We start from the raw sequence: 25,083 nt of genomic DNA on the forward strand, positions 1-25,083 counted from the left end.
CTCTTGAGCTAAAATTATTTTTATCCTTTTGGAGAAAGGATTAAATTGTTATTTTTAGTGAGGGACCCATCCATTGGAATACTTCTTTATTTCTACACAACATAGTGTGTAATTTCCAGCTCATCTTGGCTGTCGTTGTATCCAGGGATCTTTTAATACTCAGAATTTCCTCTTCTCCATGTATTAAATAAAGGAGAGAGATGGGTGTGTGTTGTGCGTGCGTGTGTGCGCGTGCACGCAATGCCACTCTTTGATTGGGTACTTTTACCTAACATAGTAGAGATTCAGACTGCTGAGCAGTTATTTCAGTACCTTTTTATGCTCATAATAGAAGACAGGAAACGGATTTTACAACCTTGGTTTACTTAATGTCATTCCAGTAACCGTGAGTGGGCTTTTTGGTTTCAATGCCTCTACTCATTACCGAGAGGTTGAAAACAAATGATTGCACTGGGACTGGTTAAGCCTTATTTATACTTTTGTTATTGAAGCTTTGTTTAAAATGATTTCTACTGTACATGTACTTTTTAGATTATTGGCACCAGGTTCCCTTACAAATTTTAAATATTTATTTTCAAGATGTGTATAAATGAAAGTAATTACATATTTCCTATAAGAATCAGTTACATATAGAAATGATTTTTATTTTAACTGCCTTTTTCTGATTACAAATGTAGTGATAGAAAACAAACCCTTAAGGACGTATACTTTAGACTGTACTATTTAGGGCATAAATGTGTATGTATTTTGAAATGTACGTGCATTTTGAAATGTACATTATTTCTTAATAGTATATTTAAAATATTTTGGCATGCTCTTTTTAAAGATCTTATTTTTGAATAATTGCATATTTTTATATGAAATTAATTTAACCAGAGCCTCACTTTCTCTCCAGACTTCTTTACGCCTGTTTCCTTTCCTCGGCTCCTTCCACTTTTGCTTTCTTCTTCTTGTTCAGGTAGAAAAATGAATTGTATTCCACCGTTGAATCTTCAAAGGGACATGTTTAGTTAAAATGAGATTTTGCAGACTTGGCTATACATGATATTTAGTAATGGATGCTCGTTTGTCTTATTGATGATTGAGCCATGTCTTTGGTTATATATTTGTCTATTGGATTCCAAAATGTTACCATTCAGGAGAATTTGCCAAATTATATGAGAGTGAATTATTTTGGGGAGGGGAGGGTTAAGAGGGAAATTGCAGAGTGGATAATATAAAGCCTATGCCATGTTATCCAATATGAAAGCCACTAGCCACCTGTGGTCATTTACATTTAAATTAATTAAAATTAAATAACAATTCATTTCTTCAAGTATACTAACCACAGTTCAAGTGCTCAATAACCATATATGACTAGTCTAAAATAGATATTGAACAGGCAGACTTAGAATAATTTCAAAGTCCTCACAGAAAGTTTTCTCGGACAACGTTGGCATGAAGTCTATACATGTTACCTGTTTATTGTATTAGAATTTAAAATTCATTTTGGTTTTTAAGTTTTCTTTCCTGGTATTAAGCAGAATTGCTGTCAATATTTCTGGAAACACGAACAGCTCAAAATTATTTAGAGTTTTACTTTCCTACCAACTTAATTTAAAAAATTATGTACAGAAGTAAAAAAACATAACATAGGGTTGCCAGAGTTTGGAGGTCCCAGAACACTTAAAAAATTCCTGATCTAGTACAAAAGCCAGAGGTTGGCAGGGTAGTGGTGGGCCCTTGGTTGAGAATCTAGAGACAAGATGATATAGAAAGAGGAGCTGACTCTTTTTAAAAGCCACTCAGAGGAAGCAAATTAAGTGGAGAAATAATGTATGCGGGGCATGTAAAGTTGGTTATAATTATAGTATTAATGTAAATTAATCTAGGAAAATTAGGAGCCATAGGAAAGGAAAAATAAGGGTGGAGAGACTGAGAGGAACCGTCAGTAATCCTGTCGTAATTGAAAACAGCCACTACACTTTGTCACATTTCTATCCAGCATCCTTTCTGTGTCCTACAAACAGATCACATGCATTCAGTGGAAGAGATCAGTGAAGAATGCAGACAAGATGTGAGCCCGAGAGTCAGGCAAGCAAAGTGACAAAACGCTGTGAGGCTGAGCCAGATGGCCCGGGTTTCAAATCCCAGCTCTGTCATTTACGATTTGTGGGACCACAGCAAGTTATTTCACTCCCGTATCCCTGTTTATCTGTAAAATTTGGGGAATGGTGCCATCGACCTCCTAAGGTACTTGTATGGATTAGAGTATGAAAATATTGAACTCATGGAAGGCCGAATTACTGATAGTGCTGATAACTATTATTAGGTAATCTAGGCACATGATATCTACTAAGTACAAGCTTCTATATTTATTACTGCAGGGAAGCAGACATAAAAACAAGTAGTTGCAATAAAGTTAGAGGAGTTTATGAGAGAGTAAGTTCAGTATTCCATCATAGTATTTGTTGAAGTGACCTCATTCTTGATAATTACTTAAGCAAAATTAATTTAGCTCTTAAGATGGTTGGTTTTGTTTTAAATTATACTGTAATAATTTTCAGATCAAACCTTACTCCTTATAAAGCTGTATTCTTGGAAATGTGTTTATTACTTGAATGTAATAAATACTTGACAGTTCTAAGATATTAATAATTTTGCCCTGATGATTCTGGGAATATCATAAGTGTCAAAATTCTTTCCCTGATGCTTTGCTTTATGTACCAGGTTGCCAAAAAGGTAATAGAATCTCCTTTTAGCAGTTGCAGCAGGGTATTCAAAATAAAATCTTTCCAGACTTTTTACATGAGAATATGGTTTGCTTTGAGTATAATTAAAGAGTGTATTCCTTGATGCCTATTAGAAACAGGAAATTGTGAGGTGCAGCTGTTTTTCATATGTGGCGGGGGCAGTTGGTCAACTATCAATAAGACGAGGCTAAAGTAGATTTTCAAGTATAAAATTTTAAGTGCACCTATATAAGAGCGGACATACATTAAACAAGTGCCAACAGTTTTGCATTCGTCAAACCATCTTTCACTTTTTAACTATAATACTAGAATTTTAAAGGAACACAATTTGTTTTATAACTCTTTAAAATATATTCTTGCCTTTGAGTTTCTTGGGTAATGATGATGGGAAATGAAGTCTCAAATTATTTTTTATTAACGCAAGTTTGCTTTCCAGTGTGGAAAATTATTTTATTCAAGCTAACTAGTTATAAGAAGTGTCGCTAGTTAAGAGAAATCCGCTTTTTTTTTTCCTTAGAAACTTGAATTTGGGAGGAAAAGTTGGCAATTAAAAAAAAGAATAATAAGTAAGAGGAACAGCGTGTTCCTGGAGTGCTGGCACGCAGGTCCTGCAGCGCCAGCTTCTTCACCCGGGGTGGTTATTACATGCCAAACTGTCAAAATGTGGCCACCAATTTACTGCTTTGCTTTAATCGTAATTTATGTTTTTAGCAGGAATGTACACTACAACCAATACTTGAAGCATTAAAGCAATATGTTTTAGAAATTAAAGATTTTATACAGCTAATGTTTGTTGGGGGGAACAAAGGTGTAGTTTCTAAGTGGGTTTTATTTGACAATGAATTTTTTTTCCATTTGACTTCACGTTAGAAACGCTGGACCATAGTCACAGATGAATTATGTATACATGTTTGTCATCTATAGGTTTATAGGAACATATACTTTTTGATTAGAATGTTCAGTGGATTGGCTTCTATTGTCAATGATAAAAATGGTTAAATATCTCTGATTATTTTCCAGCAGGTGAACTTATATATGTATTTGCTATTCTTTCAGATTCATGAAAAACTTCACTACTATGAGAAGCAGAATCCCGTGCCCATCCTCCATGGCGCGGCAGCCTTGGCTGATGATGTAAGTAAGTGTGTCCTTTCTGAGATCATTGGGACATATTTCCCAGCAGCCTGGCCACGGCAGAACTCATCCTAGCACAGACAGATGTGTGCGATCCTATGCGTGAACACCAGAAGTTGCAAATGTTTCTGAAAGTCCTGTCATCACTGAGCTTACGCTGATGTTATGCTGATTTTCACTCACTTTCCTGTTCTAAAATTTTGCCTGTAGATACTGTCTTGTTCTGCCTTAGTAACTACGCAATAGAAATTTTAGGCTGTAACTCTCTGGGGAGAGAGAAGCTGTCAGCTATTAGTGTTTGGAGAAAGTCACGGACAAGAGGAATGCTTTGGAGAGAGAAAGACAAATGAGATAGCTCTATTGCTGACAGTACTAAAAAATGACAGATGCTAGTATAGGAATGAGGCATATGAAATACATAAAAAGACAGGATTGTTTTTAAAATGGATTATAAAGCATAGTAATGATTTATGGGTATTAGACCTTTCCAAATTACCTTCATAACCAAAAAATAAATTTTAGAAGCAGTTGGCATTGATGGAGTAGTTAATTTCCTGTAGCTATAATTTTATTTTCAATATGGGGGAGGGAATTAACTTGCTGTTTCTTGCTGTTAACTTTCGGACTCGGATGAATTGAGAGCACACCTGGATAAACTATAAGGGACACTAAGCTAGACGAGAAATATGGTTAGTGTGAAGGCTGATTTTAGTGATCTCCTGGAGCTTATTTGTTGCTTTTTACGTTTTAACTTTGTTACGATAAACTGTAATTCAGTTTAGTAAAATACCACAGTGGTAAGTGTAATAATAATAATAATAATAATAAAAATCGACCATCTTCAGGTATAGTTTACTTGATATACTTTATATTCTAATTTAGAAAATAAAGCATATGTAATAAATTTCCAAGTGTATGCTATTTGTTTAGTCCTCAAACTTTTTGCCTTCCATTTTTATCTACAGAAATTACAGGTTACAAGGATGTTTCAACATGTATTTTATGCGGGAGCTTACCTCTGCATTACAGAACCAAAACATTTAAAGTGAAGATGAATAAAAGTGTAGATATAGTTCTCCAAAAAGCTGCACTTGCCACTTGAGAAAGTCTTAAAAACCAGTTTTTAGAAATTTCCTGTTGAGGGTTTGGGGAGATATTTGTTTATAAACTGATGAAATTGAGGCCCAATTGTACTACAACAATATTGCTTTTTTAAAAAATTAGAGACTGTTAGTAAATATGGTAAAATGGCATTTTGTAATTCATCAGAACAGTGCATTGAAGTGTTAAAAAATACTGTTATGTCTTAAGTGACCAAAGAGTGCAAAGAGCCCTTTGTGACTTTCTGTAACTTAATTTTGTAAAAATGTTACCTTGAAAAAGTAAAAGCACTTTTTTGAAATGTAATCAATGAATATACTGATTTTATCTGATTTTATTTTTTGTGCATAATTTATATTATGTATTTCTTTTAGAGATAAGAAAATTTTTAGCTTGGTAGAAACATCAGGGCAAATAGAAATTTAACGCAATGTTTTAGAAAGGTTTTTAAATGAAAATATATACATTGTTTGAATTCTGTATTTCCCATTTCATAATTCTAATCTTTTTTCTTTTCAAGTCTTGCTTTTCTTCTGAAAATTATGTGATCCTTCCTACAATAACAAATTGAATATAAATTCTGATAGGAAGATATCTTAATGAAGAACATGAGGCAGGTTCAAAGCTCTAACCAATCCTTTCTTTAGCCAGAACCAGCAAATGAGAATTCTTAATCATCGTAAAGGACAGTCAGCGTTTTTGGTGCTGAGTAGTTGTCAACCTGTTATAAGCCATTTAATGATTAACCTGGTTTATATTCAACAGACTTCTTAGTCTGTGTAGGTAAACATAATAAAAGTTTCAGACCATTTGCTCTATTAGAGGCATTCTAGTTCTTTTCACCCAGGCTCTGAAGAGCAAGCTACTGTGGGGTTTTGGAAACCTTGTAGATTTCACCACCTCATTCAGCAGGTCTCCTCTTGTCTTTTCTCTTCTCTTCTCTTTCTCCTTTCCTTTCTTCTTTTCTTTTTCTTCTTCTCTCTCTCTCTTTGTCCCTTTCAAATTGAGTCAAAGCTTGATCCAGTCCTTTTTTACAAGTGGCCCTTTGTCTGCACACTAAACCTCATTTGGTAGATGAAGTGCTGGGTTTGCCCTCATTATAATAAATCAGAAGCCGATCTGACTGAGTTATGCTCAGCCAAGAGCCTGGGCTAGGATCTGGCCTATCAAGGGCCTAAAAAGAAGAGCAATGATTGATAGTCTGTTTTCTTTCATGCCGACTTCTCCTTAATCACTGAACAGTAGCAAGATAGAATCGCAGTGGTCACACGTGGAACCACACAACGCTCTTACTAAGTGTTCTTTATGTCAATGTGATCTCTCTCGCAGCTGGCTGAAGAGCTTCAGAACAAGCCATTAAACAGTGAGATCAGAGAGCTGTTGAAACTACTGTCAAAACCCAATGTGAAGGTGAGGACATGCAATAAATATCTTCTAAAAGGGCCACTTTCCGAGACTTCAGATGAATTTTGTTTTGAGCATCAATTTTCAAGTAAATGTATTTTAAAAAAGTGCATAGTATTTTAATAGTCTAACTCTCATTAAACAAGAAGAGTTGAGCTTTTGGTGGTAATGTTGTGATAAATTACAAAATACTTTAATTGAGAAGCTCAGGATTTAATTTGGCAGACATAATGTGGCTTTATGGCTATTTTCCTTTTAAATGAAGTTACAAGTACAGAGTACAGAACCTGTTAGTGATTTGCTTTAGTTTCATTTTATTTGCCTTTTTAATGGTATCCCAATATGTTTGACAACTATATCTTTTTCTGTTGGATTATTTCAGCATTCCTTCCGCCCACCCCATCTACTATCCCTCTATCAGTTCATGTTATAATACATCCTATAGTTTTACAGAGCAGAGCAATGTTTCAGTATAAATACCAATAAAATATCAGTAGACAAATTCAGTTCTTCTTGCAATTTTCCTCCCATGTTTGTTGCTTATTTTTTCCTCCAAAGTGATTAGTCAACAAAAGGCATTCTGAAAATTTCCTTAATTTGAAGATTCTTAATGTACTAAATCCCAAAACCTATATATTTTGGGCTAGACACTACTGCAGTTGTATGTATGTAAAACATTGTCCATGAGTCAAAGTTACATATAGATTACATAATTATGTAATTAACATGATTAGTTAAGCATACGTGGGCTGTTGGATGAAAATTTATGCCTAGATACAAAATTGGTTTCTACTTTCCTTGAATAATCTCCACTGGAATCATGCTATCTATGGTCTTAAATTGATATTCAAAAAAAGAAAGATTGTTTTAAAGAAAAGATGAAGATATACATGAGCTATAATTTCTAACCCCTATTTAAGCACATGGATATATTGCTGTAAAGGGTAAATGGCTTATGATTAGTAATACGAGAGTAATTAACTTGTAGTGGTACAGAGGAGGCTAGTTAAATTTTAGTTCCAAAAGAATAAGGATTGCATTAGAGCAGAATAGTTGCTTTATTTTAAAGACAAAGTGTGTGGAAAGGTTAAGAGCTCAGAGTAGGAGATTCATAGAGAATGCTCTGAAAATTTCATCAGTTGGTCTTAGACTGCACATGAGAAGGTAATATTAACCAAAGCATTTAAGGTTAGTTGTAATAAGTTTGTCAACCCCTTTTTGAGAAGTATTATCTTGGTTTGAGTATTAGAAATTTCTGACCAAAACAAAACATGATTTTGGTATTCTGTTCAAGTTTGATTCAAATTAAATAGCTAATAACAGCAAATATACTGGATGGAAGCTGGCATTTGACTTGAGAGGCAGGTATGACTTTAGATGGCATTATACACTACCATTCGAAAAAACTCTATAATAAACTTGAACTTTATTATAGTAAAAATTATTTTAGATGAATAATTTTATTTTTCATACTTACATAGCAGTGTGAATAAAGCATGGGTGAGAAGTCAGGAAAAAATTTGTAGAAGGTGGGTAAGATTGCAGGTACATGATGTTGCAGTTGGCAGTGAGTTTTTCTAGTTAGCCAGTCTTGGGAAGAAAAAACTTTCTTTCCTTTTTGACCTAACATTTAGCATTGCTTTCCTTGAAATCATTTAACCCGTCATCATTTTGAATCTCATTTTGATAGGTATTACTTTAAGAGGTGCAGCCCCCAAATAAGTTTTATTCTATTTCAGAATATGATCACTGCCCTCTTTCTGTCCTGGTAATGAAATAAAATATTTGCTTCAAAGTAGTACAGTAGAATATGACATATATACATGAATTGTTAGTTGAACTGAAAGTTAAAATATGAAAAATGAATCCTGGGGTGTTAACTTGAATATTGTCTTTAATTTTTACTAGATAAAAAAAAGTGTTTACTTTTAAAAATTGCTGTTCCTTTTAAATATTCAATTCACAATAATACTGAAAAGAAAGAAACCTGAGGTGTACCTCCAAAATAATATAATAATAATATTCAGTTGTATACAACCAAATATGTAGCCACTATAGGAAGGTAATGTATCCCGCAGACCTGCCAACTCTTTCTTTGGTAATTTGTAAATGTGAGTGGAGTCACATCTTGATTCATTCATTCTCATATGTTTATTTAATGCTTGCTCTGTGCCAGGCTCTATAGATACAACTTATAGAAGATATATGTAGGTTAATGAAAGTAATAGGAGAAATTATGTGTAAGAAAAGGGCACATGTGGAACACAGGAGTAGTGCTAAATCTAAACTTGGGTCGCGGGAGGGGTGTGGAGGGCAGGGCGGGGAGGGTGGAAGAAAACTTTCTGGAGGAAGTGGCATATAAGTTGAAGCCTGAAGTGTGAGGTAATCAAAAGGGAGAAGAAGGGAGAGAGAAGGAGGGAGAAAGAGGAGTCAAGGGTAGGATGTGAAAAATAATGTTTTAAATGGGGTGAATAGTATGTGAAATCCCATAAAGAATATAAGTTGTCAAGTTTGAGGTCGTAAAATAAGTTCACTTTGGCCGAACAGTTGTTTGTGAAAGACGAGGGGCAACAGTTTAGAGCTAGACAGCAGAGCCTTTGATTGTGGGGGTGGGCGGGGGGGATACGCATCCTTGTTTGCCCAGGATGGTCTGGTTTATGCCTGTACTGTGGCCTTATGATTAATAGCCTCCCTTTCAATTTCAGTTGTTTCCTTATTTAGATGATAAATTATGTGGTCACTCTAATTGCGAATTTATTAAAAAGTTTGGATTTCATTCTCAGAGCAGTGGAAAGCCATCAAAAGCATTTAAATAGGCAAGTGACACAATCAGTCTGAATGGAGTATCCAGAACAGTTACTTGGGCTGGATTGGTGGTGGTAGGGTGGGAGGAATGGAATCCGGAATGGAGGAAGGCCAGTTGGGAGCTCGTAGAAATAATTCAGGTGAAACATAATTGTGGCCTTAATGACAGATGTGAGGGATGGGTGGAATTGGATGTAACGTCAATACATGGTGTTGGCCAAAGTGGTTAATCTTTGAGAGAAAGTAAGAAACTCCCCCCGCTAGAATGAATTCCAGGTAGATTAAAGATATAAGTGTAAAAAATTGAACCATAGTCAGGGAATAGAGAAGAAGCATTCACAACCTTAGGGACAGATACACACACGCAGTCACACACGCACGCACAGAAAGTTTTAAAGAATTCATAAATGAGGTCAGAAGGAATTATTTATATAAACAGCTATCTTTGCCTTTGATACATTGTGATAGTTCATCACTTTTTTTAGAAAGTCCTTTGATACTTATAAAAATATACAAAAATTTTGATAATATGTAATAGTATTTTTAATTCAAACTATAGAGTAGGAGCCACTCTTCATTTCTTTATTAGTGAATATGAGCATCATTTTTTATGCTTAAAGACTTTTGTGAACTGTGTTTGTTTACCTTTATCGGTAACTATTCTTAATTGGCTATATTACCTTTCATTCCTTTTTGTATATAGAAATATTACATATACAATTTTCCATTATAAATAGGATAATATAATGTGCTACTTAATATTTTCTTTTTTTCTGGACTTTTAACATTTGGATATTTTGGACTTCTCTTTGGATCAACATAATTTCCTACTTAACATCCCTTAGAAGTCAACATTTCTGTTGTTTCTGCTATTTAAACATTACTATACTGCACATCTCTTGTATATTACAGAATTTTATTTAGTGAATAATGTTGGGTTAAAATGTTTGTGCATTTAAAATTTTGATAGTTATTGACAGCTTGTCCTTAGCAATGATCTAGACAGGTTCTCTCAATGTACAGTGTCTTCAGTACTGCATATGAAGGGCCTTTTGTTCTATGCCCTTGCAAGACCTGTTCAATTAATGTTCTTTTTTAACTTTGCTAGTTGATCATCACTAGAATATATATCAACACTTTTCCTGTATAACTTCTTGTTCTCAAGTCTTCAATGGTTAGAAAATGACCCATCATTACATAATGGTAGTCTCATCTGAGAACTGTCAAAGATTTAAAGATTACACTCAGTCTTTAAATCTTTGAATTGATTGGTTAGTTGCTCTATACAAAAAACAAACAAACAAACAAACAAAAAACAAGTATTCTTCTTAATAATGTCTACAAAATCCAGGCTTATTGTTCAAATCTAAAAGTCCAGGACGGAATAACAAAGTTAAAAAGAAAGAACAGATGGTGAGAAAAGGGAAATGATAATGAGCAGTGAAAGGCCCAAATATATATATATAATAGAATGTGAAAGCTTCCTTTAGCGATGGACCATTCCATCAGCAATAATGTTGGTGCCATTTGGGGGCACTGATGGAGGTTTGTTGATCTCTACAAAGACTTTGTTTCTAGGGGAAGCAAAGGAAGTCATTAATACATAAGAACTATTCCTAGGCATCAAATTGTCACATTAAAGGCAAATCAAACTCTATGAGTCATCATTCTGTGGCTTATTTTTGATAAAACAGTAAAGCGACATCATTTTTAGAACATGGTATTATAATTTAGGAAGTTGGGGAAAATTCGGGAGATTTGTATTAGGCAATAAAATAAAAAGATTTGTTGTAATTTTTCAACTTTCCAAAACATTCACCTACAAGTGAATTACTCATTGCCTGAGCATGCAGAATGGATGAGATTTCATTAAAGCATGCTAAAGGGAAAAGTTAAGCTTCCTTCTGGAAGAATAAATCAATGTTACTCATCCTTATGAGTTAGACACTTAATTCTGGTGACCTGAGAGATACTTAGAACATAGCAATGACTTCAGGGGGTCCAAGGCAATGAGAGCTTGTGAGCCTGATGAGTTACAAGGTCATTGTTCAATTTCCTGTAGAATACTCTGAGCGACAGGTAAACCCATCAATTGTGACTGGGATTTAGGACATATGGAAACACAATTTTCATTTAGGTATTGTCTTTTAAAAGGAAAATCTGTATACTAAAGAGTAAAGTCACCATAGTTAAAACAGGAAAATGGGATACAAAGTTACTTTTAGTTGTCCAAAATCGAAATGTTGCTTTACAACCAAAAATAGTTGTAAAGCAAAGCTATTAAAAATTAGGAACTTGATGTCTATTAATCTTAAAATTATATTTTGAAATCTAGACATGGAACTTAACACAAAGCTAAGGAAGAAAAATACATAGCCGGTATTCTTAATATTGCCTATCAACTATAATATTCAGTTAAAATTCATTAGTTATCTCTATTCTTACTTTGTGTGTATAAGATAGTTATCTTAGGTGTCTAGATAGTGGGCATTTCTGGTACTCTTTATTCCTCTGTATAGATCCATAGTCCCATCTGCTGTCATTCTTTCTGTTTGAAAGATGTAACTTTTTTTTTTTTTTGGAATACAAATCTGCTGGTGATGAATTCGTTCAGCTTTTGTATGTCTTTAAAAAGTCCTCAATATTCCTTCATTTCTAAAAGATATTTTTACTGGGTATAGAATTTTAGGCCGACAGTATTTTTTTATTTGAAAGACGGTGCTCCATTGTCTTGCAGCTTGTCTTTCTGAAGAGACGTGTGTTGTCATTTTTATCTTTATATATATATTTATATATAGATGCAGATACATGTAGATCTATATGTAAATATAAATATATACATAGATGTATAAAATTTATATGTTTATATACAAATAATATAAATAAAAGGGAACATGTATTTTCTCTTTATGTATTTATATAAAATATTTATATATAAATAAAAAGGAAATATATATATATATAAATAAGTGTGCGTGTGTGTGTGTGCATGTTTTTTTCTGCTAGAAATGTGCTTTTTCTCCCCTTTGGATGACTTTCTCACTGGTTTTAAACAATTCGGTATTACTTCTTTTGTGTTTCTCATAGTTAGATACACTGAGCTTCTTGAAGATGTGGGCTTTTTTTCCTCATTATGTTTGGAATATTTTCTGCCATATTTTTTCAAATTTTTTGAGCACCCTTCCTTTCTTTGGAGATGCCAATTATGCTATATGTTAGGCTATTGAAGTTGTTCTACAGCTTGATAATGCCTTGTTCATAATTTTTCACTTTTTATTTTTTTGTTTCATTTTCGATAGTTATTTTTTGGTTCTGGGAATGCTCAAAAATTTTTCCATTGAAACTAATGGTAATTGCCCCTTTGCTTTATATCATTTAAGGTTCAGGAAAGTTTTCATAGGAATGCTCTACTTTCAGATAGCAGGGGAAACCTATAATGCAGGTTTCCGAACCTTGACACTATTGATGTTTTGGGGATGGATAATTATTTGTTGGGGCAAGGTCTTTTATATGTTATCAAATGTTTAGGAGCATCTCTGGCCTCTATTTTGACAAATCCAAAATGTCTGCAGATATCGGCAAATGGTTCCGGGTGAGTAAAATTACCCTCAGTTAAGAACCATTGCTCTAGTCCTTCTAGTAGTTTCTTTTCTGTTATCTTTGGTTAAGTGCCTGGCTAAGGACTCGAGGAGGCCCCCTGCAGATCTCCAGAGCTCTGACCCTGGCAGTTCTCTCCTCCCCCATACTCTTCCCTGAGAACTTTAGCCCCTTGACCTCCCTGGATTCTCAGCTGTTTTTTTCAATTTGAGGTGACCACTGCTTCCTGCCTAGGTTCCTCTTCCCCTGACACAGGCTGGAAACTCTGTCTACGTAGTAAACCAGGGTAATCATAGGACTCATGTTTGTTTCTTGTCTCTCAGTGGTCAGCATCCTTTGTTGTCTGATGTCCAATGTTTTCAAAAACCATGGTTGTATTATCCTTTTTTCTTTTTTAAAGTTTTCTCAGCATCTCCTATTCTCATTCTTGAATGATACTTTTGTTAAATATACAATTCTGGGATGGCTGTTATTTTTTCTAAACACTTTTGAGGTAATTTAACTGTCTTCTGATTTCCATTGCTGCTGCTCGTTGGTCAGCTCTCAATTTTTTTCTTTCTGATGATCATTTTTTCTCTGTTATTTTTAAGATTATCTTTTTGCCTTTAACATTGTGCACTTTCACTATAATCTATCTAAGTCTAAGTTTCTTCATTCTTTCTCTTTGAAACTCTTACTGGATACAAAAAGCTCCAACCAGAAAGGAAAAATATTAATTATGTTCATTAAAATTAAGATCCTTTGTTGATCAAAAACACTAATAAGAAAGTGAACGGGCAAGCTACAAAAAGGTACAATGTATTCATAGCATGGCTAATCAACAAAAGCTTGGATCCAATATATTATAAAGAATTCTTACAAATTGATAAAAGATGGATGGAATAGAAAAACATACAAGAGTCTTGAACTGGCATCTCACATATGCACATACGTAATAAACATAAGAAGAGATTTTCAATATCATTAGCTGTAAGAAAAATGAACTTTTAACCCCAAGAGGATACCACTATACACTCAGAATTGCCAAATTTAAACTAATAATGTAAAATGCTGGGGAATCACAGAACTTATTAAAGCTGTTGTTGGTGTATAATTGGGATGAACACTTTGAAAAACTATTTCTACTAATGTTGAATATACTTTTAACCCATGACCCAGAGAGTCCACTCTTAAATATACTTAACCAAATTATACATAGAAATATGTATATGCATCAAACGATATGAAATATTTGTAGCAGCATTTATTATTTATGATAGTCAAGAAATGAAAACAACCTCCATGTACCTCACTAATGGGCATAATGGGTGAAGAAACTGAAATATTCCTATGTTGAAATGCTATGTAACAATGAAAAGTGAATGCTACTACCAGTATTAGCATAGCTGGTTCTCACCAACTTAATATCAGGGAAAAAACGAATACACACTTAAAATTCTATTTATGCAGTATGTAAATTGAGACAAAACTACCTTCAGAGGAATAGAAGGCATGCCGACTACAAAGGGGCATAAGTGGGGGCTTCTGGGACTCAGTTAAGGTCATATTTCTTGTTTGGGGGACGTTTACATGGGAATATTCACTTTTAAATATTCATCATGCTGCGAATGTATGAATTGTGTACTTTTCTGTATATATATTATAGTCAATAAAAAGCTTAATTAAATAGATACCATTTATTACAGTTAATAAAACTTAAAAACTAGACATTTGTCACTTAGAGCTTCTATTTCAGTAGATAGCAAATATATGCATATAAAAATATTTATATGGTTATGAATTATGAACATGTATGAAGGCAAAGAAGAAGGCACTACAAGATCAAGTAACCAGGTGATCAGCTCTTATATTGAATGTTTTGGCTAGGTATGTGTAAGAGTTATTTAAGCCGAATGAGGAGAGTGGCATAAGGTACAATTGGAGAGAAATGCAAGACTAGGACATGCTCAAGTTTGGTATTTCCCCCAAGATTAGTGGAAAACTTTAGAAGAGTTATTAGCAGGCCAGTTATGTGATTTTATCTAGTTTTAAAATAATCACTTTAGCAACACTGACTTAAGGATTTAAAATTGAGCCAAAGATAAATAAATGCATTTGGATACTTTAGAGGTTATTGCGTGGATCAACAATGGCATCAATGATCTGCACCAGGGGTCTGCCGAGTCTTTATGTGAAAAGTGTCTCTTGCTTCTACTTAATTTTGTTATTGGAGGATGACAGTGGCCATTGACAATATATCAGTGAGTGAGCAGGGCTGTATTCCAGTAAAGCTTCATTTACAGAAGCAGATGGCACAGTCTGTCAACTTCTGATCTAGACTAGAGAGCATTCATTTTGGAAGTGGATTTATAGGATACAGATTGGATCTGGGGAGTGTAGGTAAGAGAGGAGATTTCAAGGTTGATTTCTCCGCGTCTGGCTAGAGTAATTTATGACATTGCTGGTTAGGGAGCAAGTTAGTTAAAGGTCTAGACCTGCTCACTTAAAATCGTGAGTAGTGTCATGTCAAGGTTCCAGCGTTTTTCTCACCTTTGGTCTATCATGACAATATGGTGGTGTTTTGTGGAGTTTTACCTCTTTAGTGTATTGGTCACCTATTACACTAAAAATTAAAAAGTGAGAAAACAACAAAAGGATTAAAGCTAGTCGATCATATTGATCAGTTATTTTTGTGTTTTCTGCTAACAGTAGGAAAGAAAATACATAGTTTTCTTAGACCCCTATCGGTTCATGGGCAATATGTCTATAGCCTCATTTTCTCCCTCTTTTCAAAATTAACACCCCTCTCCATGTCCCCAACTGCCACCCCTATATGGATGAACCAGAGAACACACAGGTTAGGAGATATTTTATGCTGATTTTTGTCTCACATTAATTGCATTGGGGATGGGGGTGGCAGCTAAGTGGAACTGCCTTCTGCTGTTCTATATATTCCTTGTTGGTAAGAGGCTCCTTTTCAAATGGTTATCTTATTACCATTGTTATGTCAAAATTATTATACAAATTCGATTTTATAGTTTGAAGGGTTTGGGGTTTTTTATTTGATTAATGTGTGTGTGTGTGTGTGTGTGTGTGTGTGTGTGTGTGTGTGTATATATATATTTTTTTACTTTGACTCTGATAGGCGTTGCTCTCTGTACATGATACTGTGGCTCAGAAGAATTATGATCCTGTATTGCCTCCTATGCCTGATGATATTGATGATGAGGAAGACTCAGTAAAAATCATCCGCCTTGTCAAAAATAGAGAACCACTGGTAAGTTTTGGTCTACATCTTGTGCTTGGATATGATATCATGATAAAGCCAAATCTGATGGGGGGCATTCCGTATATTTCTCTCTGTAAAATATACTTTTTCTGTGTTTTCAAACATTAGAATAAATGGAACTTTCTCATCTAAAGAATATGATTTAGAAAAATGAAAATGAAGCCAAATGATAGACATTCTATTGGTTATAAATAGCAGTACTTTTTAAAATGTAACTTGTTGACATTTATGAGACAGTATAATATAACATGCACCAGTCACAGTTGGTTTGAGATTAAATGGCGCAACTAAAGATAACTGCTTATGGCTTTTCTAGAAAGCCTATTTATTTTATAGTAATGAGAAATTATTTAAGCGTATGATACTTCAAAATGTAAATGTAACCATTTATTTTAGCACCAGAATTTATACAATGTTGAATTATGTTAAAGGATATAGGATAGGCAGAATAATGTCCCCCACCCCAATTCCCAATGACGTCATGTCCTACTCTAAAGAACATGTAGATGTGTTACTCTACATGGCAAAAGGAGATTTGCATGATTAGTTAAGGATCTTGAGATGGGGCGATTATTCTGAATTATCTGCTGGGCCCAGGCTAAGCACGAGGATTCTTATTAAAGTGAAAGAAAGAGGCAGGAGGGTCCGAGTCACAGAGGGAGTGGAGATGATGGGAGTGCTGTGACTGTGAGCGAAAGAATGCCAGAGGCTCCTAGAAAATGGAAAAGTCAAGGACTGGATTTTCCCCTAGACCCTCCAGAGGAGTGCAGCCCTGCTGAAACCGTGATTTTAGCCCCACGATACCCATTTTGGCCTTCCTACCTCCAGAACTGTAAGAGAATAAATCTGTGTTGTTTTAAGCCACTACATTTGTGGTTATTATAGCAGCAATCGAGAATGAATGCAGTGTATCCATATTTTTATGAAACTACATTTAAAAGAAAAATAAATTATACAATCTAGCTGTTGATTTAAATGTGCCCCATTTATCCTACGTAGGATAAATGGGGCACATTTAAATCAACAGCAAGTAGCAATTGGTAATATATTAGTTGCCGGGCATTATGTTAAGTACTTTACATATATTATATTTAATCCTCATAGTTGGCATGAGGCTCATGGTTTCTGTTTTTACAGACTAGGAAACATTCAGAGAAACAAAGCAACTTACCCCAAGTATCACAGATAACAAGTGGTAGAACTAAAATCCATCTAGACTTGGCTCTTTATCTTCAAATACTAGTTTTTTTCTTCTACACCATATTGTGTCTTGGTAGATTTTGCCTTCTTGTTTTGTTTTAGGGCAACATTGGCATGCCAATAATTGAATTGGACACACCTACCCAGAAAAATGTACAGATAAGTTTGCATATTATATGAGGAGGTTTATTAAGCCCCTGAAGCTCATCCAGGGCTCCCTACATTCCTGGCTAAGATCTTTTAATTTTGATTATAACTTCCTGCTTTTCGTCTGTGGTTATACTTCTATGCTGGTGATGTAAAACAGCTGTTGATTTTTACTATAAAGGTGATATACTTAGTAAGAATAGGTGATACTTGTGTTGGATGTAGAAAGAGCTATCCTGGCCTAGCTCCACAAAGTGACTAATTCTTAGTGGATTCTGTGCATCTGTTTGTCAATATGAAATACATTTTTTGTTTTGATGAATTCAACCTCTTAGGGAGATAATTAAAACATATCTTTATGAGTTCAATAATTCATTAATAATTTTTTTAATCAGTCATAGTTTCCCCAAGGATAGTAGTTTTTGGTGTGTTGATTTGGTGAGCTAACATTTAAAACAGTCATCAGCAACATTTAAGTCCCGTGCCTCCCAATTAAATAAGATCTTCAAAATGTTTATCAAAGAAATTAGGAATACATTGCATCAAAGTTTCACAAAAGGTGTAACTGGGCCTACTGTAAATTAGTGTAAGTTTAAACAACTTGAATGAAGTATATAAAATAATCTAAAGTTCTGTTATCATAGGTTGTTACTAAATATATTCTTTAGCTAATAAGCATGTCACAGCTGAAATAATTAGACCTAACATTAAGTTGGCGGGTCTTCATCTATCACCCTCTTTTGTTATGTATTATATAATACAGTGTGTTTAAAATGAGAATTTGAACTAGGACAGCAACAAGAACCACATGTTACATTTGATGGGACCAGGCAAATCTTTGGATGTAGAGGGCCAGAGGGAAGAGGAAGTGAGTAGTACCACAGGCGGTTTATATTTAGGTGAGTAGCAGTAGTGTATACTTAACCAGCAAAAATAAAAGGAAATGCACGGGGGATAAAAGTGACTTAATTTTCTTATAGTTATACCGAGTCTGTGGGGCTATGCTAGGAGGAGGTTAGACATTTAGGAAAAGGAACCAGGGAAATTTCTTTAAAAACAGGTTGAATTGACGAAGCTGTTTTAAAAATGAATATTTCTTGTAAGCAAGAGAGTGTTTTCCGGGTTTGTAATATTTGTGTATTTAGGGAATAGTATAAGTATTTCTCAAAATTCTTTGGTTTATTAGTATATCATAGTGTGATTTGGCAGCTTTGTAATATACTTAATAGCACTTTCCTCTCCACTTCCCCTTAAATTTGGGCGTTTACAAATTTTAGTTCCATTTAATTTTATTCCTAATTCACTTTCTGCTCATTTGTCCATTTTTACATGGATTTTTAATTTTTTCTCTCTGAATTTCAGTTACTTATTTAAAAGTGAATTAGCAAAAGCTTTCCCTCTCCAAAAATATGCAGATAACTTCTTTAAACTCTAGATTTAGTTTTCTACATTTAGTGCATTTTAAAATAATTTTGAGTGCTTTTAAATTATTTTATTTAAAATTATTTTAGTGATGCTTCGTCGTTGTCTTAGTGAGCCATGATTTGATTGCATGATTTTTGTCCAAAGAGCTGTGTTTTAAAAATAAATAAAAGCTTCATACAGAAAATAGGACTTCTAATTGGAGTGAAGAAATTCCCCAAATTATGTTGAGATTCTTGAGAAAAGTATTAAGATTTAAAACGTTTTAACATTGGAATAGGACATCAAATAAGGAGAATTACTTGTCTTGAACTTTTTCTCATCCAAGTGTATAATCAGTGTATTATCTTCAGTTTGACAATTATTGTAAAGGTAAAGTAGGATTATGGGGTGAATAAATTTAAAGCTTAAAAAATGCAGTGCCCCAAAAAGTAGAAAATATTTATTTTTAACAGAGTTGTCATTTTACATTTGTCAAATGTCATGTGTCAGTTTGGGAGTTACTGGAGAAGCCACAAAACTGCCATGAGGGAAGGAAGCAGAAACCAAGAGAAGATTGAGTCCGAGGCACCTTTAGGAAAATAAGTCAAGAAGTAAGAATGAGAAATAGGTAAGGGGAGGGACGCCAAGGTAAAGTAAGATTCATACAAGTGGATGGTCAGGAGCCATTTGACAAATGATTCAGAAGAAGGAGCAGTAAACTTTAGCAATGAATGGGTTAGGTTATCAGTGCTAAGAATAGAATTTTGTTCATTAGACTCAGGAATAATGTGGCAAAATGAATACGAAGCTTGCATTAGATGACCTAAGTGGGAGATATAGCCCATCACTTTTGCTCTGTATCTTTACAGCAGTAAGTCACTTAACATCTCAGCCTCATATTCCTGATCAGAAAATCAGGAGGTGTACCTCCTTAGGAGTGTTTTAAATGTCAACTGAGATATAATGTATTTGCAATGTTTTATAAGTTCTTACGTGTTAGGCTTACATTATGTAAATGTCACATAGAATGACAAAGTAAATGACAACTGTTTAAGCAGAGAGTGGTTTCCTGGGAGAAGAGGCAGTAAACAAAGATCATGTGGACATTTGGCAATGGAAAGGGAAGAGGATGACAATGTGAGGGGACGATGGATAAAAGAATTGAGAGAAGGGGAGAAAAACAGTGGTCAGGATGCGAGGGGCAGAGCTGTCCTCCCTCCCTTGTGCTTGAGGAGCATTTAATATTTGTTTTATCCAGCTTTAGAAAATGCAATTTGTTGGGTGGATTTGATCCTAATTTTTCAGTGTTTCTTGCATGGTTTGTCTTCTGGTTTATTTTAGAACTGTGGTTCTCAAACTCTGAGCATTACTGCAGATGCTTACTTAAAATATAGACTTCTGGGCCTCTGCCCCAAACAGGCAGTAAGTTTTGGGTGGGGCCTGGGAATCTAGATTTTAAAGAGTGTCTCGGAGGTTTTCGATGCAAATATTTGGTAAACCATACTTTGAAAACATTTATTTCAAAGGTTCAACCCGAAATCGACTGTGCTACCTGCTGAAGGAGGTCTTACAATATTGGCAGTGTTATAGGACATATAGTTTTTATTCAAGGAGATTGTGATAGCCCAGTTCTCTTTCATAAACCATTTACAGAAGTGGCAACAAAAATCTAATGAGAATTTTAACTTAATCTAATCTGAAGTTCTCTCTACCCTTATTTTTTGTCAAAATCACTTAAATCTTATGCCTTAGCACTGTTAACTTTTGTATAATATTGCATGTAATGTGCTCTGTTTTATTGAGTTTTGATTTTATTTTCATGCAAGTATGTTGTACTAAGACTACATCAAGGAATTGTGGTGATAAGGGTTTCAAAAGCAATACGGAAACAGATATCTTCAGGAATGAAGGGATCCACAAGAAGATTGAGTTGTGCTGGTATCATGTAGAAAGTGAGAGATCATGCCTCCGGCTCCTAGTTTACCATCCAAGGGTAGGGAGAAACAGGGATAGCAATGTATTCTACTTCAGGTTACGCATCTGTAACAAAGTAACCCTTACGTGTGGAGTGCTCTTTTTTATCTATAGATTCTGGAAGAGATTTCATCCAGCCCATGGCTTTAAACAACATCTGTGTGCTAATGACTCCCAGAGCTATTTCTCTTCCCGATCTTTCTCCTGATCTTTACATTCGTATGTTCATCTGTCTACTTGATATCTCCATTTGGATGTCTAAAAGACATCTCAGTCTTCACATGTTCCAAAGTAAACCAGTCTTTGTCCCCAAATGTGTTCCACCCATAGAGTTCTCCCTGTCAGTTGATGATAATTCCATCTTTCCAGGTGCTCAGCCAAAAACCATAGTCAATCTTTGATACCTCTGTCTCTTTCCCATTCTATTTCCAACCCATTGGGAAATCCTTTTGGCTCTACAGCAATATATCCAGACCACTTTTCCTTACTTCTCTTTCTGCCAATCAGATTTCTCTTAGATCATTGACACAGTCTCTGATTTGTTTCCTTGGGTTAGCCCTTGCCTTCCCTCACTCCTTTTCTTAGCACAGTAGGTCGAGTGATCCTTTCAGATTGTGTCATTTCTGTTTCTCAGAGCCGTGTGGGTTCTCCCTGTTTCATTCAGAGTAAATTCCAGAGTCCTCACAATGACCTGCAAAGCCCCACATGATCGGGCTCCCTGTTACCATCTGACCTCACCTCCTGCTGCTTCTCTCCTTTTACCTTTCTCCAGTCTCACCGGCTTCCTTGCTCTTCCTTGAACATTCCATTCACAGCCCACCTCAGTGCATTCGCTCTGGCTGTATCTTCTGTTTTTTCTCTTTGGCTAAGTCCATGTCCTTCCAGTATTTCTTTACTCAGATGTCATCTTTTGAGTGAGGCCTGTGTCTTTGCAATGTCTCCCCTCTACCTGCCCTGGCACTCCTGATTTTTCTTACCTGTCTTAACCCTACCCATCCCCATAGCATTTAACCCGCTTTGACACATAGGTATTTTTTTTGTTGTTTATTGTCTGTCCCCTCTGTCAGAATGTAATCTCCATGAAGGGACAGAAATCTTTGTGGGGTTATTATTTTTTTTCATTATGGTATTATGAGCCTTTAGAACAGTACTTGTCAAATAGTAGATTCTTAGTAAACATTTGTCACCTTCATTGAATTACAGACTAAGTCAAAAGGATGATTAGCGTTAAGCATAATAAATGGGATGGCCCTATACTGAAAAACAGTACAACTCATAGTGTGGAAGATACGTCGCACTCCTAGTTCTACATTAGAAACACCACAAAAATTTTGTGACTAAATAACTAACAATAATATATGATTACCTCTCACAGTTTTGGAGGTTTTCAGGCTCAGTTGAGTGGTTTTGGAGTCTCTCACAAGGACAGTTGGGTGGTGGCCGAGATGAGTCATCTAAGGGTTCCTTCATTCCCATGACTGATGTCTGGGTTGGGATGGTTGGAAAGTTGGAGGCTGGTGAGGCATCTCTTTTTCCAAGCGGCATCTCCACCTGGCTAGCTTGGACTTCCTCACAGCATGGCATTGGCCATGATTTCTTACATGGCGGCTGGTTTCCCATAGAGCAAGTGTTCAAAGAAGCCCAGGTGGCATCTGTAAGTCATCTTGTCATTTTCACTGCTTGATTTGAGAATATGGCATATGCCTACAAAGAAGGAAAGATTATCACCATTTCGGAAACAAGCTCTCACAAGGGTAATGAGCTTATGACCTTATGAATAAAAAGTTAAAGATAATAGGGTAAGCAGGATTGAATGGTAATTAAAACTATCAAATCTGAACAGTTTGCCCTAGACGGGTCCTGACTTTATTGCACAGTAATTACCTGTGCTTGGACAAATTATAACCATTCAGGATTCAGTTTCTCAACTGTGAAATATGGATAAGTGATATTAAATTACATTAGTAGACCATTCTGCCATTTGGCATACTTCGGTGGGAAAGTTTGAGATGCACTGTAAAGGAAATGAAAGTTGAATTAACCAAACTAATTAGTTGTATTAAGAATTTTAAATTTCCAGTAATCTTGACTACAAGTTGACTGTTTAAAAGCAGAAAATACGAGTAATTGGTGACAAGGTTTATGACCATAGAGAGATGCTTATTCAAGACTTTGGCCTTAATGCATGCTTTGGTGATGATTTTTACTAATGTGACATGTATCTGATAGTTGTCATGTATGAAACATACTTGCTACAAATAGATTTCTAATTTTATTTATATATCTATTTTTTAGTGATATAAATGTGTTTATTGGCGCACAAGAAAAATCCCACTTTTTTTTTGGGGGGGGGGAAGGGTTGAATTTTGCCACGACCTAATGTGCTTATTTTTTAGCCCCGTGATCCAATGTAGAACAGCTTTTTGAAACCAGTGTCAGTTTCTTGGAAAGAAAAGTCATGAAAAGATGTTCAAAGTAACTGTTTGTGCCTGATGTTCTGACAAAGCAGCATTCAGTTAATCTGCTTCTGAACATCCATAAATGAAGAATTTCTGGATTCGTTTTGAAATTGTTTCCTAATCTTATGCCAAAATGTTCTGTTTATACTAGGGACAATCCTAGTACATAAAAACCCTGGACTAGCAGTTCTTTGTTCCATTAGTTTATATTAGCCTTGGGTAAGAAATGTAACTAACTTTGGAGTTTTAAGTTTTTATTTATTATTATCACTGAGCTCCTTTACTATAATACTGTAATAGAAGGATCACTGAACTAAAAGTTAGATGACCTGAGTTTTACAATTTATATAATCTTTTTCTATTCTTTTAACCTTGTCTGTATTAGTCTACCTTCTTTGTGGGTGTATTTTAAAGGTGAAATGAGGAAATCCTTTAAAAGAGTAAAAAACAAATGGTACTCAAATACAAGATATAATAATGGAAAAAAGATATGTGTACTTTCCATAGTGTTGAAGAAGTTAGACTTTAAAAATCTTTAAATTTTACTGAAAACTTTACATGATAGGTATTTTTGTACCTAGTAATGAGCATTTATAACACACATGGCATGATGTCTGTTTCTCCTACCTCCTTCCTTTATTTTTTTCTAGTTGTTTTCAGTTTTTCCAGCTGCATGTCTTTATTTCTGCCACCCCCTTCATACTACCAGTACACATATTTACCCACAAATATCGTTTTTCTTAAAAGGGAGCCACCATTAAGAAACACGAGCAGACTGGGGCCATCATTGTGGCTAGAATCATGAGAGGAGGGGCTGCGGACAGAAGCGGTAAGAGTTTAAATGTTAAGCAGATACAGACAAGTCATGTATCCCAACAGATATTTAAGGTTTAAAAAAAAAAAGAGAGAGAAATACTTTAACAGTGAGAATTTCAAATAGAAAATAACCGATGGGACTATAGAACGGAAAACTTTCTGTGTAGAAAACAATGACATACATAAAACTTAAAAGACAAATGAGGTCGTAGGGAAAAAATTCAATATATATGACAGAAGGCTAATATTTAATGTATAGAGAGGTCATAAAAATTAAAAATGTTACAGGAAAATTGGCAGAGCATACGCACAATTTACAAAAGAAAATGTGTTTAATGTATAGTATTTCCAGTATATAATAGGGAATAATAATCTTTTGATATAATATAGCAAAACAAGAATAAGATACTTTTCATTATGTTGAAATATGGGAACCTGTTTAAATAAATGAGAAATAAATCTCTACTGCCTTGATTTACATGGGCTTCCAAAGTTGTATTGACTTTTTTCAGTGTTTCTGCTTTGAGAGGTACTGTGAAAAGAATACACTCTTTTAAAAAATCTATAAGAATTATTTTATATGGGGCAAATAATGCATGTTTCTACACACAGAGGAAGAAGCTGTTGTTCAGTATGTCGTAGTCATTGATTCATCGCTATACAGAGGCACATAATCTGAAAGCTCAGACGCATGAATGTCTCCTTTCCAACCCTCAGATGTGTTAAGGGAACCAAACAATGCTTTATGTGTGGAGACAACATACAGTTACAGTTACTTTTGTAGGTTACACTGACGATTTATTTACCGCATTTGCTGTTTCTCAGGTCTTATTCACGTTGGCGATGAACTTAGGGAAGTGAATGGGATACCAGTTGAGGATAAAAAGCCTGAGGAAATAATTCAGATTTTGGTGAGCTGAAATTTTATTTTAAAATTGCAATAAAAATGAACCGAGTCCCTCTTTTTCAGACTTAGTTATGAATACAGGATTCGAATTTAGCGTTCCTGGGTTTGAATTCCAGTCCCACCACTTAATTCCTG

At 34.9% G+C, this 25,083-nt stretch overlaps 1 protein-coding gene across 2 annotated transcripts in view; it reads left to right on the forward strand.

Annotated features, from left to right (window-relative positions):
• Positions 1-25,083, forward strand: part of MPP7 (membrane palmitoylated protein 7) — a 217,630-nt gene that overhangs the window by 133,541 nt on the left and 59,006 nt on the right. For both annotated transcript variants that reach the window (XM_016160774.2, XM_016160773.2), the window contains exons 4-8: positions 3,789-3,866; positions 6,297-6,377; positions 15,898-16,029; positions 23,973-24,054; positions 24,867-24,952. In XM_016160774.2, coding sequence (XP_016016260.2) covers positions 3,789-3,866; positions 6,297-6,377; positions 15,898-16,029; positions 23,973-24,054; positions 24,867-24,952 — 459 coding nt within the window. The remainder of the gene's footprint in view (positions 1-3,788; positions 3,867-6,296; positions 6,378-15,897; positions 16,030-23,972; positions 24,055-24,866; positions 24,953-25,083) is intronic.

The sequence above is a fragment of the Rousettus aegyptiacus genome, unplaced genomic scaffold (genome assembly GCF_014176215.1).
Source record: "Rousettus aegyptiacus isolate mRouAeg1 unplaced genomic scaffold, mRouAeg1.p scaffold_m13_p_10, whole genome shotgun sequence".
Classification (NCBI taxonomy): domain Eukaryota; kingdom Metazoa; phylum Chordata; class Mammalia; order Chiroptera; family Pteropodidae; genus Rousettus; species Rousettus aegyptiacus.